Source organism: Antrostomus carolinensis, unplaced genomic scaffold (genome assembly GCF_000700745.2).
Source record: "Antrostomus carolinensis isolate BGI_N321 unplaced genomic scaffold, ASM70074v2 scaffold54799, whole genome shotgun sequence".
Taxonomy (NCBI): Eukaryota; Metazoa; Chordata; class Aves; order Caprimulgiformes; family Caprimulgidae; genus Antrostomus; species Antrostomus carolinensis.
In genome coordinates, this window is record NW_010338939.1 from 1 (window position 1) to 14,244 (window position 14,244).

At 48.7% G+C, this 14,244-nt stretch overlaps 1 protein-coding gene across 1 annotated transcript; it reads left to right on the top strand.

The window, feature by feature from the left end:
• Positions 1–364: 364 nt before the first annotated feature.
• LOC104530921 (trichohyalin-like) lies at positions 365–14,024 on the top strand (the record flags this gene model as incomplete). The annotated part of the gene is made up of 7 exons (XM_029086914.1): positions 365–472; positions 882–982; positions 1,830–2,022; positions 7,163–7,252; positions 7,901–8,026; positions 11,934–12,091; positions 13,778–14,024. Coding segments are annotated over 7 exons (1,023 nt in total), but the record flags the coding sequence as incomplete, so codon positions are not given.
• Between the last annotated feature and the right edge of the window lie 220 nt (positions 14,025–14,244).

A 14,244-nucleotide genomic window follows, 5' to 3' on the forward strand; every position in this document is an offset into this window, starting at 1 on the left:
TGTTGGGTTCATGGTTGGACTCGATGATCATTTCCAATCGAGGCAGTTCTGGGATTCTGTCGTCTCTCCGCCCCTCTGCGCTCAGTCCTGTGTGGTAAAAGGGAACGTACAACACGTGCACGATCAGTAACTGACAGAAATGAAGAAAAATGAAGAAAAATCACTTCCCCTTTGGCGCAGCGCGGCGTTCCCCTGACACCACCCAGCTGGAGCAGCCACATGATCCCAACCAATCCCTCCAGCCGAGTGGTTAATATTTATAAACCTGCCGTTTATCTACAGCAAATCTGATGGGAATCTTAATTCTCTAAGCCAGCAAGATGAACCTTCACCAAAAATAAAAGCAAGTGTTTTCCTTTTGAAGGTAGAACAGCTCAAAGAGGAGATCTGTGAGTATCAGAAGAGCGAGAAGCAAGGACTTCCATTGCCTGCGCCAACCGAGACTGAGGAAGTCGCAGCATCTTTGCTGCAGGTATTTCCAAGGGCTTTTTATTTGGAAGCAGACGGAGCAGACAGGCCCTTCTCTGCCTTTCAGCTCTGTGCTGTAAATGAAGACGCCCGGCTTGTAGTGCAGAGACACTTGTGTTCTCCTTTCTACGCCCGTGGGAGCGTGTCCTGTGCAGGTGTGACGCAGGATTTGTGCGGGGCGTGATGAATACACTGTTGTGTTGGCGTAAGCTCGTACCCACTAGTGCCTTCGTGTTCTTATGGGTGTTGGAGTTTCTCCTGCAGCTGGTGGATTATCTAATGCAGGTTGATGTAGCTCATGTTTTCTGGTTGTTTTATTTCCTTACGAGAGACTCGGGCAGCTTTGGAATCACATGTTGCTAAGATTTCAGTCTTAATTATCTGCTAACTTTTCGTTTTCTCTTTGGTCACAGGCCACAAAGGATGAAGGGAGGGTTGAGAGAGACCACGTTTCAGGCAAAGGTGGCTCAGAGCAAGAAGAGAGATATCCGAGTAGTGAAACACTTCATAAAAGGTGAGCAACTAGAAATCCTTCTTCAGCCCGTGTATTTTCACGGTGGTTGTCTGGTGCTCTGGTTGCTGGTAATCTGTCTGGCAGAGTGGACTGAATATTGGGTTCTTTAGGATTCTCTTGGGTACCAACTTTATTCTTCTGTTCCCCAATCAGAGAGTTTGGAGGTAATGCAGTCCTGAGTGGGTCTGGAGCCCTTGGTGTTGAGAACATGGGCTGTTTTCTGACCCTTTCTCCAGTTTGTTGCTTTCCTGAAACAATAAACTTGGGCTTCTGTGACTCTCTGCAGAATAAAGTGTTGTTTTCAAAGTTGTTTTGTCACTGGGAAGATTTCCTCTGGATTTGGTTGCTGTCCAAGGGTGTAACAAAACACTCGACTTCCAGACGTACCAGTATGTAAACTGGGATTTTTAAGGGAAGTCAGAGCTTCGTTCTCCTGTGACCTGCTCAGGAAGCTGCTGCTGAGACTCTCCTGGCAGGTTCAAGGAGGAAAGAGGGGTCTGATCCCATCCTTCTGTCTCTTTGGGTTTTTTGACTTTCAAATGTCCAAGCCTGTTCCTGGACCTCAAGCAGCTGAATTTTTCCAGTGCCTCTCTGCTGTTTAGCTTCCTCATACCTGACCAGTTTTCTCCTCAGACCTTCATCATTACTTGTGTAGAGCCCGTCACCAGTAATTCCCGTGCATTGCCATCTAAATAAGAGAAGGCCCAGGTCGTGCAGGGTGTGAGACTCCAATTTGATAGGACAGAAATATTCCACAGTGAAAACCACCTTGGCTCCTCTTCACCAGTGATGAGCGATTTGGATGTGTCAATGTGTAGCCTTGGTGATGTTGGTCTTTGGTGCGTAGGTGCCGAGAGGTGATTGAGAACGTCGAGGGCAGGAATTCACAGCTCCTTCGCAAGCTGCAAAAGCTGGAACAGGAGCAGGAGGATTTGGTGGAGCGCAATGAAGAGCTGGAGTCAATTTTGGGAGAGACACAGATCCAAACCGAGCAGGAGAAGGAACAGTTTGAGAGTGAGGTGGAGGGACTTCACCAGAAAGTAAGTAAGGAATGGAGGAGATCAGCTTTGGTGTTGTTTGATTTTAGCTGCTTTTCTCTCTGCATGTTGATTGGTAAAATGAAATGATGTTTGACCTGAACCTGCTTTGTTTGGTTTGACAAGAAATACAACCAGCAAAATCTGCCAGTTTCAGAAAATAGGGCTAAAGAAGGAAAAAATGCCAGCAGTAAGTGACACTTGCTCAGAGGTGCAGGTTTCCCCAGTGTTACAGCAGCGTGGTCTTTTCCAGCTCCTGTCCCCCCTCCTTGGTGCTTGGCAAGCAGAGGTGACCAGCTAACGTGCCTCCTCCTGCATCCACAGGAGTGACACCAGGCAACGCTCCCTTCCCGTACGGCCTTTCCGTACGTGCGGGCTGTGCCCCCCTCAGTTTCTTGGCTGAGCTGCAGCAAAGGCTTTTTGTCTCAAATTCAAACTGCATCTTTTTTCTCTGGAGCTATTTCTTCAGAAGCTTTTGTAGCTTAGAAGCTCTAATTTCCCCCAAGAAGCTGTCCTAGATGGCATCAGTGCTCCTGATGGACTTCAGCCTTGGTCTCCTGCAGGAACTGCTTTTCCACGTTGGATGGTTGTTTCTTCTGCCTGTAGTTCCTGCTGCAGAACAAGTTCCAGGAAGCTCCAAGTTCTCTTGAGGCTCAGAAGAGAGGCAAGAGGTTTTCTTGGAACCCTTGAGTTGTCCCTTTAACCTGGCACCCATGACAGAAGTCCAGACTTTGACTTGAATCCCTAATCGTTTTCCAGACCTGTCCAACATGCAAATAGTCACTGTAGGACACTGATGCTCCTTGATCCCAGGAAAGGTCACCAGTTAAGCGTGCTGGTGACAAAAGATTGCCCTTTTGGTTTCTCCTCAAGCACAGCATGTTCTAGACCTGTCAGCCTGTGTGGCAAATGCTGAGGCACTTCTGGGTGTGGGGGACCAGGATCTGCACTGTCTGGGGACATCCCTGCTGAAAAGAACAAATTTGAGGGGACAGTGAGTTTCTTTTGTCACCTGCTGTCTCTTGGTGCAGCATCTGCTGTTGAATGGGGACACATGGGCATGGCTGGACACATCTTTTTGAAGAGCTGTGATAAGCTGATGCATGTGGAGAAGCTCTGCTCAATCTTGATCAAGATGTGACCTCACCAGTCTCTTCCTAACCCGTGTCCTACCTGATTTCGGGCCACCTCATCCCAGGGCAGTCTGGATCTCTTCCTGTTAATAGGACAAGTTCAGTCAGATCATCCTTTGACTTCAGGAGGTTGATGGAAAGTCTTTGTTGTTTCCACTCATTTGTACGTGTCGGGGCACTCCTGGGAAATCGCAGGCGTGGAGCATCACGTCGATTATCTGGTTTACCAGAACCATGGCAACGTGAGAGGCCTCCTTGCAACACCTGCAGAGCCATCTCCATCCATGTTCTGATCAAGGATTAAGTTATTGCTGAAGCTTCTCAGCCTGATGCTGCCTCTGTCAGAGTGGTCTTTAGCCTCGTTCAGCTGGGTGGATGGACTCTCCATCCCTATGGAGGTAGCTCTGTGAAGAGCACCTGCGCTTACTGACTGGTTTGTCACTGCTTGTCCCCAAGGAAAATACTGTTTGCAGCATCACTCCCTGGGTTGTGATCCCTTACAGACAGGCCAGCTGAAGAATTTCTAGCCAGAGAGAACAGAGGAAGCCATAAGTTGGTCTTGCTAGATGGGTAGGTGGGCTTCTCCCCAAAAAGGCTGACTGAGGAGGTCTTTTCCTTTGGCTGAAGCCCTGCTGCTTGGCCAAAAGCTCTTCCTTCTTTGGACTGAGTTGCCCTCTCCCCTCTGCCTGTGACTCAGATGCTCTCTGCCGTGATCGTGGTCCTGGCAGCAGGACCAGCCTGCAGAGGACCTTGGATTTCTGAGATGAGAAGGAGGGGCTCACACAGGTTTTCAGTCAGGTGTGAACAGTGCTTGGACATGTCCACACACTTGCTTTTGGGTTACAACGTGATGTAGGAGATATGCCCTCACACATGTACTATCCCATGTAGATCCTGAAGTAGCCACACGTCTCCAGGATGAATTGTGCAAAGAAAGAAAAGATGAATTACTTGTCAGGAGCCTCTGGGTGTGAGGGAAAAATCTCTAAATACAGTGAAGCAGGCTGAAGGCATGTTCAGATATCTTCATTGTGTCAGCAGACATTGTGTTTCTAAGCAGACATCATATATAGCTGAGGAGCTGAGAGCAGGATCTCTGCTAGGAATGGCAAAAGGTCTGTCCACCATGACTGGGCTATTCACAGAATCCCAGAATGGCCTGGATTGGAAAAGCCCTTTCAGATCATCGAGTCCAACCATGAACCCAACACTGACCAGTCCCCGACTAACCCATGTCCCTCAGCACTGTGTCTACACGACTCTTCAATCCCTCCAGGGATGGGGACTCCACCACTGCCCTGGGCAACCCCTTCCAATGCCTCAGAACCCTTGCAGCAAAGAAATTCTTCCTCACATCCCATCTCAACTGCCCTGGCCACAACTGGAGCCCATTTCCTCTTGTCCTGTCCCTTGGGCCTTGGTTGAACAGACCCACCCCCACCTCTCTCCACCCTCCTCCAAGGGACTTGCACAGAGCCACAAGGTCTCCCCTCAGCCTCCTTTTCTCCAGGCTCAACACCCCCAGTTCCCTCAGCCACAAGGGAACTCAGCACACTTGTGCTCCAGACCCTTCCCCAGCTCCGTTCCCTTCTCTGGACACGCTCCAGCACCTCCATGGCCTTCTTGGACTCGGGGGCCCAACACTGAACACATTTTGTTTCAATCAGGGTTTGTTCAGCACACACTAAAAGGTTTCCCACTTTCCCACTGAAGCAGAATGAACACAGCCCTTCACAAATCAAACAAGATGTGTTTCCAGTTTGGAGAAATCCCTTCTCTCTCAGGGTGGTGTGAAGCAGAGCCCTGGGAACGCCGCTTTGTGGGACGCAGGGTGAATGCAGTGGGGAGCACGAGTAGCCAGGGAGATGCGAGGTGATTCATCTGGCATGAGCTTGGCAGCCACTGTAGCTGAAAAAGAGACAGAACTGAGACACACAGGGCAGTGGAGAAGAGACAGGCAGGTCGTGGGATGGAAGAAGAGGTGGGTTAACCCTTGGTTAGATCGAGCATCTGCTCAGATGGAGGGTTGCAGAGCTGCACCCTTCATCTCCAAGGGGCTGTTGGGTGCCTGGGAGGTGAGGAGGGAAGGGCTGTGCGAAGGCAGGTGCACTGGAGCCTGGAGAAGTCAGCGCTGCTGGGCGTTTGCCAGCCTGTCCCATGTGAGAAGGACTTGGAAGTCTTTTCTGTTTTGGCACGCCTACAAAATTCCTGGCTAATGAGGCCACTGGCTCAGAGCGAGGACACCAGGGTACAATGTGAGTATTGTTCTGCCGCTGGCACAGGATTTACGTGCGCAACTTAAATGCTTAAGTTAGCGGCTTGGAGGAAAAATAAGGAAAATGATGGAAATACTTAGCTGGGTATCAACTTTGTGACCAAAGGTTGGCTGAGGGGTGGGGAGAGGAGCTGCATTTTGCCTTTAAGATCCTTTCCAGAACTCCAAAGTCTTGTTGGACCCCAAACGATCATCTCGTCATGCGAGAGGAAGGGGGTTTCTTGCCCTCTAGCTCTTTGTAAGAGGTCTGGGTGTTTCACCGCATGGATTTGCTTTTAAAACCTTGATTGGGTAACATAATCATCTCACAAATCAGAATCACAGCGTGTTAGAGACCGTTCCCTGCTGGGAGCTTCAAGAGAGCCATCTTGTGCCTGAAGCCTGTCAGTGACAGCAAAGCTCCTGGGCTTTGACCTGCTGCTTTGTGGTCACTTTAACTGGACTGGGCTTGACAGAGACTTGGCACTTCTGCAGCTTTGGCTTCTTGTTTGGAAAGGAATGAGAAAGTGTCTCTGAATAAGTGCAAAGAAATGAGGGTGAGAGGTGTGAGGGATCTTACGTGCTTCACCATGTGCTCACCGGTGCGAGCAGGGTGGTGGGTGTTGGTTGGATGGTTATGGGGTATGCTATGTGCAGGTGAAGCTGGGCTTCATCTCCTCCCAGTGTCCTGGGCTTCATCTCCTCCCAGTGTCCTGGGCTTCATCTCCTCCCAGTGTCCTGGGCTTCATCTCCTCCCAGTGTCCTGGGCTTCATCTCCTCCCAGTGTCCTGGGCTTCATCTCCTCCCAGTGTCCTGGACTTCATCTCCTCCCAGTGTCCCCACTTGCTCTGACCCTTGTTCAGTGAAAGCCCAGCTCAGGGTGGTGGGGAGGCCAGCTTGGTGGTTTAGAAAGAAGAAAGCCAGCACCAACTTTCTTCTGAGCTTGTGCTGAAGGACAGGCTGCTGAATGCTGCTGGCTGGCAGCGGAGCAGAGTGGCTGTGAGTGCCAGGACTCGGATTTTGCAGAAGGGTCTGCAGGAACCGTGATGGGGAGGAGAAGCTGGACTGCTCCTCGCTCCTTTAAGCCCTTTAAAACTGCAGGAATAATAATCGTTCCCCTGAGATCCCCCACAGGGTTGACTCCTCAGGGGGGATGGTACAAATGCAGAGTGAGCACTTGTCCAGACATCTCTTGCCTGCCAGGAGAAGCACAGAGGTCAGCGTTTTGCTGGCTCAAGTTGAGAGTCCTTGGAGCCTTGCAGGAGGGAGTTTACAACCTCCTTTGGGTGGTGGAGGGACCAGGACAAGTCCTGGTGGACCAGGTCCAATGTCTGCTTGGATAAGATCAGCTGTGGGGGAGCGGGCGCTGTGACAGGATGGGAAAGGAGGATGCCCTGTGATATAAATCAGGGTCTTGTGGGGTCCTCTGTGTTGGGAGAGCAGCACGTCAAAAGCCCACAAACTGTGGGAATTTAAGTCCTTGGAATTTAACCACATGTCCTGGTCATTTCTCTCCTTTTTGTGGAGCAGGGTTCTTTCATATTCTGATTTGGCCTTGGATGGCTCCTTCACCCTCTGAAGCAGCAGAGTGAAAGATGTGAGCTGGAGCTCGCCCACGCTGGCGGCCGTCCATATCCCTCCTACTCCTCGCTTGCAAACATGGAGCTTATTTTGTAATCGCAGCACTAGTAGTAGTGCCTTTAGTACTAGTTGTGAGTACTGGTTTGGTTTTAACTTGTGGTTTTTCTATGTTAAGATCACAAGTTTAGAGACGGAGTTACTTGAAGTGCAGAAGAACAAAAGTGAGATGAATGAGGCATCATCTGGAGCCCAAGAGATGCAAGAGGTAAGAGGTTTTCCTCAGAAATGAAATTGGTTTGTTTAGAAATGTGTTGAATGAGCATCTCCTGTGAATGTTCTTTGTCACCATCTTCTGAGAATTTGTAGCCCATCAGCTCCTGCAAGACAGATGGATGTCTTTGGAGGAGAGCAGCTAACGTGCCAATGTGATCTCCGTGAGAACTCATCTCTTAGGAGGTTGTCTTGCCTTCAGCTCTGCAGAGCTGCTTGTCTCCCCAGTGAGGGTGAAGGGTTTACACGTGTAAAGGTGCTCCACTCATGTTTTGGTTTCAGGGAAGCCTAGGCAGCGCGCAGGCCCATTGACAAGGCTGTTTTCCAGCTGGTTGTGGACTGGCTTTGCTGTTGATTTGTTACGTGACAGCCAGACAGTTGGATCTACCAGGTGTCTAAACCAAACAGAGCTTATTACACGTGGGAGAGACATTTCCAAGGTATCTTGGGTCAGGTGGAAGCTCCAGGCCTTCTGAGGTGTCCTGCCAGCCCTGGGTACAAGGTACAGGAATCCTGCTGACAACTTTGGAGAACTGTTTTTCCTGTCCTTGTTTTCTAGAAGACACTTTTCCTGCAATTTGTTTCTTTTTTGCTGAGAATGAATGATACTGTAGAAGTGACTCTTTAATTTTGCTTGTTCCAGATATTGGAAAGCTGTCAGGAAACGATAGAGAAGTTGGGAAGTCGGCTGGGAGAGCGGAGAGAATGGAGAAAGCAGCTTGCATCTGAGCTTGAACTGTTACGAGAAGATCTGAAGGCTGAGAAGAAGGTACTGGGCAGCCAGGTACATCCAGCTCTAGAGTGGGACTCCCTGCAGGAGGCAGTTGCTTTTTGTGACTCCATAAAACATCCCCAGTTGTCCCCCAAGTGCGTTGCTTGGCTTCTCCTGATGCGTTTCTCTAATCCAGCAAGTTTCAAAGCGAGTTTCTTTGGCAGATGGTTTTAAATCTCTCTGCTTTAATGCAACTGTCTCTAACTCTCTAATTTATTTTTTTTTCCTTTCAGTGACTCTAATAACAAAACAGTAATTCAAAGTTTATAGCCAAAGCCCCCTTCTCTAGAGGGCAGAGTGGAAGTTTTCAGACTTAGGTGTTTATTGCAGAGTTATTTGTGACCATAAGGCTCATGAGCCTTCATCTCCTGGTGTCACAACGCGGCAGGGTACTCGTGGATTTGAGCCAAGACCTCCCTGCAGAGCGACATCATGGTTACCTGTGAGCTGGGGTTGCTTTTCTGAGGATAATTCTGAATCTGTTTCACATGGGTGAAATTAATGTTAATATTAATGTTAACATTATTAATATTAGAATATTAATATTAACTTTAATATTAATAGTATCTTTCTTAACCAGAATATGGCATGATAAGAAGTCAGAACACTTAAGGAGTCAGAGGAGTCTGCATGAGCAGCTTGTTGGGATCCTGGCTCTGCTTTTTGTTACGTGCCCTAAGGACCTCCGTGCACTTTGCTTGAAGGGATTCAGCTGCTGTGTAGACTTCTGTTGGGTTTATCTGTGCTGGGGGAGTTGCTGGGACTCTTGTGTTCCAGTTGGACCATAGGGGAGAGAGAGAGTGTGTGATGCCAGCAAAATTGCATGATAGCTGGCGCAGACGTAGGCAGGATAAGGGCTGAAAATTAGGCTAAAAATTGAGGAGAGCTGCAGATCTGTGGCCTGGATCAGGGAGACAAGGGGGACCTGAGGGAGAGCGGCAAACAGGGGTGTTCCATCTGTTACAAACCCCATTCTTTAATACTCTGAGAGGCCTTAAAGCAGCTGTGAGTCATATCACTTCCTTGGACGTAAGTAAAAAACAATGAAAGTCCTGAACTGTTGGCACAACTGCACGTGCACGAGTCTTACTGGAGGAACAGTGGCATCTAGAGGACAGGACTCTGAGAGTGCTGTGAGGCAACAAATTCACGTTGTAAAAGCTTGGGATGCAGACCAGCCATAGCATCACAGAATGGCTTGGGTTGGAAAGGACCTTAAAGATCATCTAGTTCCAACCCCCCTCTGCTGTGGACAGGGTTGCCAGCCACTAGATCAGGCTGCCCAGGGCCCCATCCAACCTGGCCTTGAGTGCCTCCAGGGATGAGGCATCCACAGCTTCTCTGGGCAACCTGTGTCAGTGCCTCACCACCCTCTGGGTGAAAAATTTCCTCCTAATATCTGGCCTAAATCTCCCCTCTCTTAGTTTAAAACCATTTCCCCCTGTCCTATCACTACCTGCCCATGTCAAAAGTCACTCTCCCTCCTGTTTAGAAGCTCCCTTCAAGGACACAATGAGGTTGGTCTCCCTGGGGCCTTCTCTTCTCCAAGCTAAACAAGCCCAGCTCCCCCAGCCTTTCTTCATAAGAGGTGCTCCAGCCCTCTGATCATCTTCATGTCCTCCTCTGGACCTGCTCCAACAGCTCTACCAAGCCTTCCCAAAGAGCAGTTTAGGAAGGGGCTAGGTCAGTCTGTGACTACACACGTGAAAAGGAATTGTCTGATTTTGGGGGATGATGGGGAAAACAGGAAAAGTCACTCTTTAATCTTTACATCTCAATGGTTTAATCTACTCATGGTCCAGGGTAAGTAAATCAAAATCATACATCATGATTTAAATCAAAATCATACATCCCTGTAAGTGTGGCTGTAGTTCAGCCAACAGCTGCCTGGTGGTTTTGCCGAAGGAAAGGATTATTTTTCCATCCAAGGGATCACGAGATGAAATCCAGTGGCCTGTGTCAGACTGTAACAGTCTTTAAAACAGGGGATTTTGCATGTGTTTGGTGGGATTCCTGACTTCACAAATGAGTTAATTCCCTTCTGCTGGAGTAGCTGTATTGAGATGAATCCTTCACTAACAGAGCACTGGAGTTCAGCCTGGCATCAAATCATGGTGTTCTCATGGGGGATACACACCTGGAGGTCAAGACCTGAGGTTGTTCAATGTTGTGTTTATCAGGATGTCCAACACATAGAATGGGCGAGGAAATTGGATGTTATTTTTGTTCTTGTAAATTTGAATGAGATGCTATGAGCTGATGCATTTGTTTGCAACGCTCTTCTTGTTTTTAAGAGGTTTTTTTGACATGTAGGAGGAGGAAGCTTTTTCTGAGCTTGTAGTCAGGGGTGTATTACATCCACTAACTCCTGTTGTTTCCTCACCGGGGATTGCCTGACTCAAAATCAGAGCTTACAAGCCATTGTGATAATTTCCCCAGTCTCCAAAGATCATCAGCAAGCAGGCTCTCATTAATGAATCCCAGGAGAAGCTACAGAAAGATAATGCTTTGTTAGATACAGAGGTGGGAAATGTAAAGAAATCCACATTGTTCTGGTGCCTGATGCAGATAGAAGTTGCTAGTTTATGTTGCTCATATATAAATAAATTCATCTTGGTGTAGATTATAAGACCTAGAATTAAAATATTAACTCTAGCACACCCTTGGGGAGAGCTATTGATTACAAAGCTTTAGGAATCAAAGTCATCGTTAGCATTTAGTGGGCTTAAGAGCATTTCCCTTTGGAGGATTTGGGTTCACCACAGCTTAGCAGGATATATTAGACTAGACAGATTTTGGTTCCAATCCAGTTCTGGAGTTCCTGTGTCCTTAAGCACTCCTCATGCCTTCCTTTCTTGCCCCTTTTATTTTCTTGGCATCTTCTCTCCATGCCTCAGGTTTTGGATCTGCCATTGCCTGGTGTTAAGGCATCAGGTGATGCTGAAAGTGGAAAGCAGCCATCCCTAGAAAGTTGTGTTGGGTTGAACCTGTACTGGGCACTGGTGAGGCTGCAGCTGGAGTGCTGGGTTCAGTGTTGGGCCCCTGAGTCCAAGAAGGACATGGAGGTGCTGGAGCGTGTCCAGAGAAGGGAACGGAGCTGGGGAAGGGTCTGGAGCACAAGTGTGCTGAGTTCCCTTGTGGCTGAGGGAACTGGGGGTGTTGAGCCTGGAGAAAAGGAGGCTGAGGGGAGACCTTGTGGCTCTGTGCAAGTCCCTTGGAGGAGGGTGGAGAGAGGTGGGGGTGGGTCTGTTCAACCAAGGCCCAAGGGCCAGGACAAGAGGAAATGGGCTCCAGTTGTGGCCAGGGCAGTTGAGATGGGATGTGAGGAAGAATTTCTTTGCTGCAAGGGTTCTGAGGCATTGGAAGGGGTTGCCCAGGGCAGTGGTGGAGTCCCCATCCCTGGAGGGATTGAAGAGTCGTGTAGACACAGTGCTGAGGGACATGGGTTAGTCACAGGGGACTTGTCAGTGTTGGGTTCATGATTGGACTCGATGAGCTTAAAGGGCTTTTCCAGTTGAGGCAATTCTGGGATTCCATGACTTGGACAGAGGGTGCTCTCTGTGTGGGACAGCTGGGTACTCACCTTGCACTCCTACTGTTTTTCCAGGAGTTGCTAGTTTTGTAAAGAAATAGGGCACATGATATAAAGCCCTGAGAACTACAGATGGGCAACAGAAGGATGAAATCAAATAAAGAAATGTGATTTGATGGTAGTTTACAATCATCTGCTTCCCATGCAGATAAAAGGACTTGCATGTGTGTTTTCAGGGATGAAGAACTATGATAATTTAGCTACAGAATCACAAGCCATGTCTTGATGGAGTCCCCAGGTCTCCTTATACTGCTCAAAAGGTTTCCAGGGGATGAAAGAGAATCAAAGTTATGGTGTTTTCTGACCTTACAGGTCTCTGAACTCCTACAAGAGAGAGAACAGATTAAAAAACGTGAGCAGAAACATGAAGATCTACGTACAGATGAAAAGACATACGAAGAACAGAGGGCTAAAATAGTATTTTTGGAAGAACATATCAAAAACTTGAGGGATGAACAAGAACTGCTCTGGTAAACCTTAACAAGGCCTGTGGTACTTTCTGCTCCTTATTTTTGCTGATGAATTTTTTAAGTCTTTTATAAATCTCCGTAGTGCTGCTTCTGGCAAAAATGGGGACAGCAGCTTTGTGTCGTCCTCATCGAGTAGTCACCTCGGTGGAGATTTTGGTAACTAAGCAGTTCCCTTAGTGACATTATAATCAGTCAGGAGTAAACCTTTTTTTTCTGCAGCTACTTAAGATTCTGAATAGCAGAAGTGAGAGCTGTCCTTAGGGGGGAGGCTTCCTCTCCTGGAGCGAGGTGCTGTTTGGACTGACATGGTCCCAAAAAGCTCCCGTCATAGGCTTGGGCTCCCTGGGGCCAACTGCTGCCGGCGGCTGATGATACACATCCTGCTGTGGGTTTTAGTTGTCCTTGGAGGAGAGATGTCAGCAGGCACTGAGGTTGTCAATAAAGCTCTTACAGGTCCCCTGACTCCCCTTTTTCAGTAGATGTGCTGGTTGCACTGGGAGCACTGGGCTGCAGCCAAACGCAGCCGCTTGCTCACCCCCTGCTCCATGGGACAGGGGAGAGTATTGGGGGCAAGAGTAAGGAGACTCGTAGGGGGACAGAAGAACCATTTAATCATGGAAATAAAATAAAACTTAAAATAATACTCATATTAAAATAATAATGATAATAATAGTAATAAAATATGCAAACAAGTGACACCCAGTGCCATTGCTCACCACCCGCCCACCAAGCCCGGCCCGTTCCCAGATCACGATCCCGCAGGAGCCACAATCCCGACCCGAAACCACAATCCCGGGAGAGCCAGAGCCCGAGCCAAAGCCAGAGAGAGCAAGAGAGGAAGAGCCCCTCATGGATCTCCTGCCCATGGGGGACAGGAGATGGAACAGCCCCTTGGCAGAGCCCAATGCCCATGGAGCTGATCCATTGCAATATTCCTCACCCCTGAGATCTTGCGCTTGCAGAGGGACAAACACAAAGTCCTTCAGTGCCAGGGACACAAATGCAACATGGGGATGTTCTCAGCGTTTCTGTCCCAACAAATCCCAGCTGAACCCAAACCCCAGTGCTGTTCCAGCTGCTGAACAGAACCAGCCCTGTCTCAGCTCACACCAGGGCAGCAGAGCAATACAGATTTGGAGCTGGAGCTTCCATGCTCAGGCTCTCATCACTAGGTAAAAGCTTGGACTAAATCCAATATAGTTACAGTCAGCTCACTCACCTGGATAACTAGGTACTGAGACAAGGTAAAACCAGGATAAGACAGGTAGGTTAGCTTGTAGGACATATAGTTTGGATTGAGAGAAGTGAGACAGCTTGATCAGGAGACCTGAGCCTGTACTTCCATACAGGGAGGTGTTGTGCGGGTGCTTCTGTGCTGCTTGCGAGGGCCGACGCGCTCAGGTGGCCCCATGCGAGTGTTTCTTCACCAGCAGTTAATCTACTCACCAATGACTGAGGCCTGACCCTTTGGACACGTATTGTTTTGTGGGTCGATGTCCAGGAGAGACCAACCCTTGCCCAGAACTGCTAGACCCAGGATTAAATCTCCTCTGGAGCCTCCCGAGCCACTCGAGCGTTACCTTGAGCGTTTCATCGGACTCTTGTATCCCAAGTTTTTCCCCTTCAGAGGGTGGTTTCCCTTGGATGTGTGTAGTTATCTCTCTCTTTTCCTATTTCTCCTTCAAGTTCTGAATTACTAGAAAGCAACAAGAAGAGGGAGGAGTTAGAAAAGCACCTAAAAGAGAGCAAAGAAGAAAAGCGATTGTTACTGGCAGAAGTTGCCCAGCTCAAACAAGATATCCTGGCTGCCCGGGAGCAGAGCGAGGGCGCGCTTGAAGAGCCTTGGAGGGTGAGCCAAGGGGTGGTGCACAGAGAGAACGGGTTCCTCGTGTCTCAGAGCTCTGCAGGCAGTTTAGACGGGAGCGTTAAACAGGTATGGGCAGCTTTGCCATTTGCACCCTACTTTTTTTTCACTGATTTGATGGCAAAATCTAATTAAAGTGGGCTGGGAGCCAGCGCAGGCAGTGCTGTAGTGAGAGCGCGCTGGGGAGACGACAGGCTGACTGATTTCCTTGAGGGAAATATTTGGTAATGAGGAATGTTGTCATTTGTCCCACATGAAATCCTTGTCTGTAAGTTGGGGAGGTATGGAC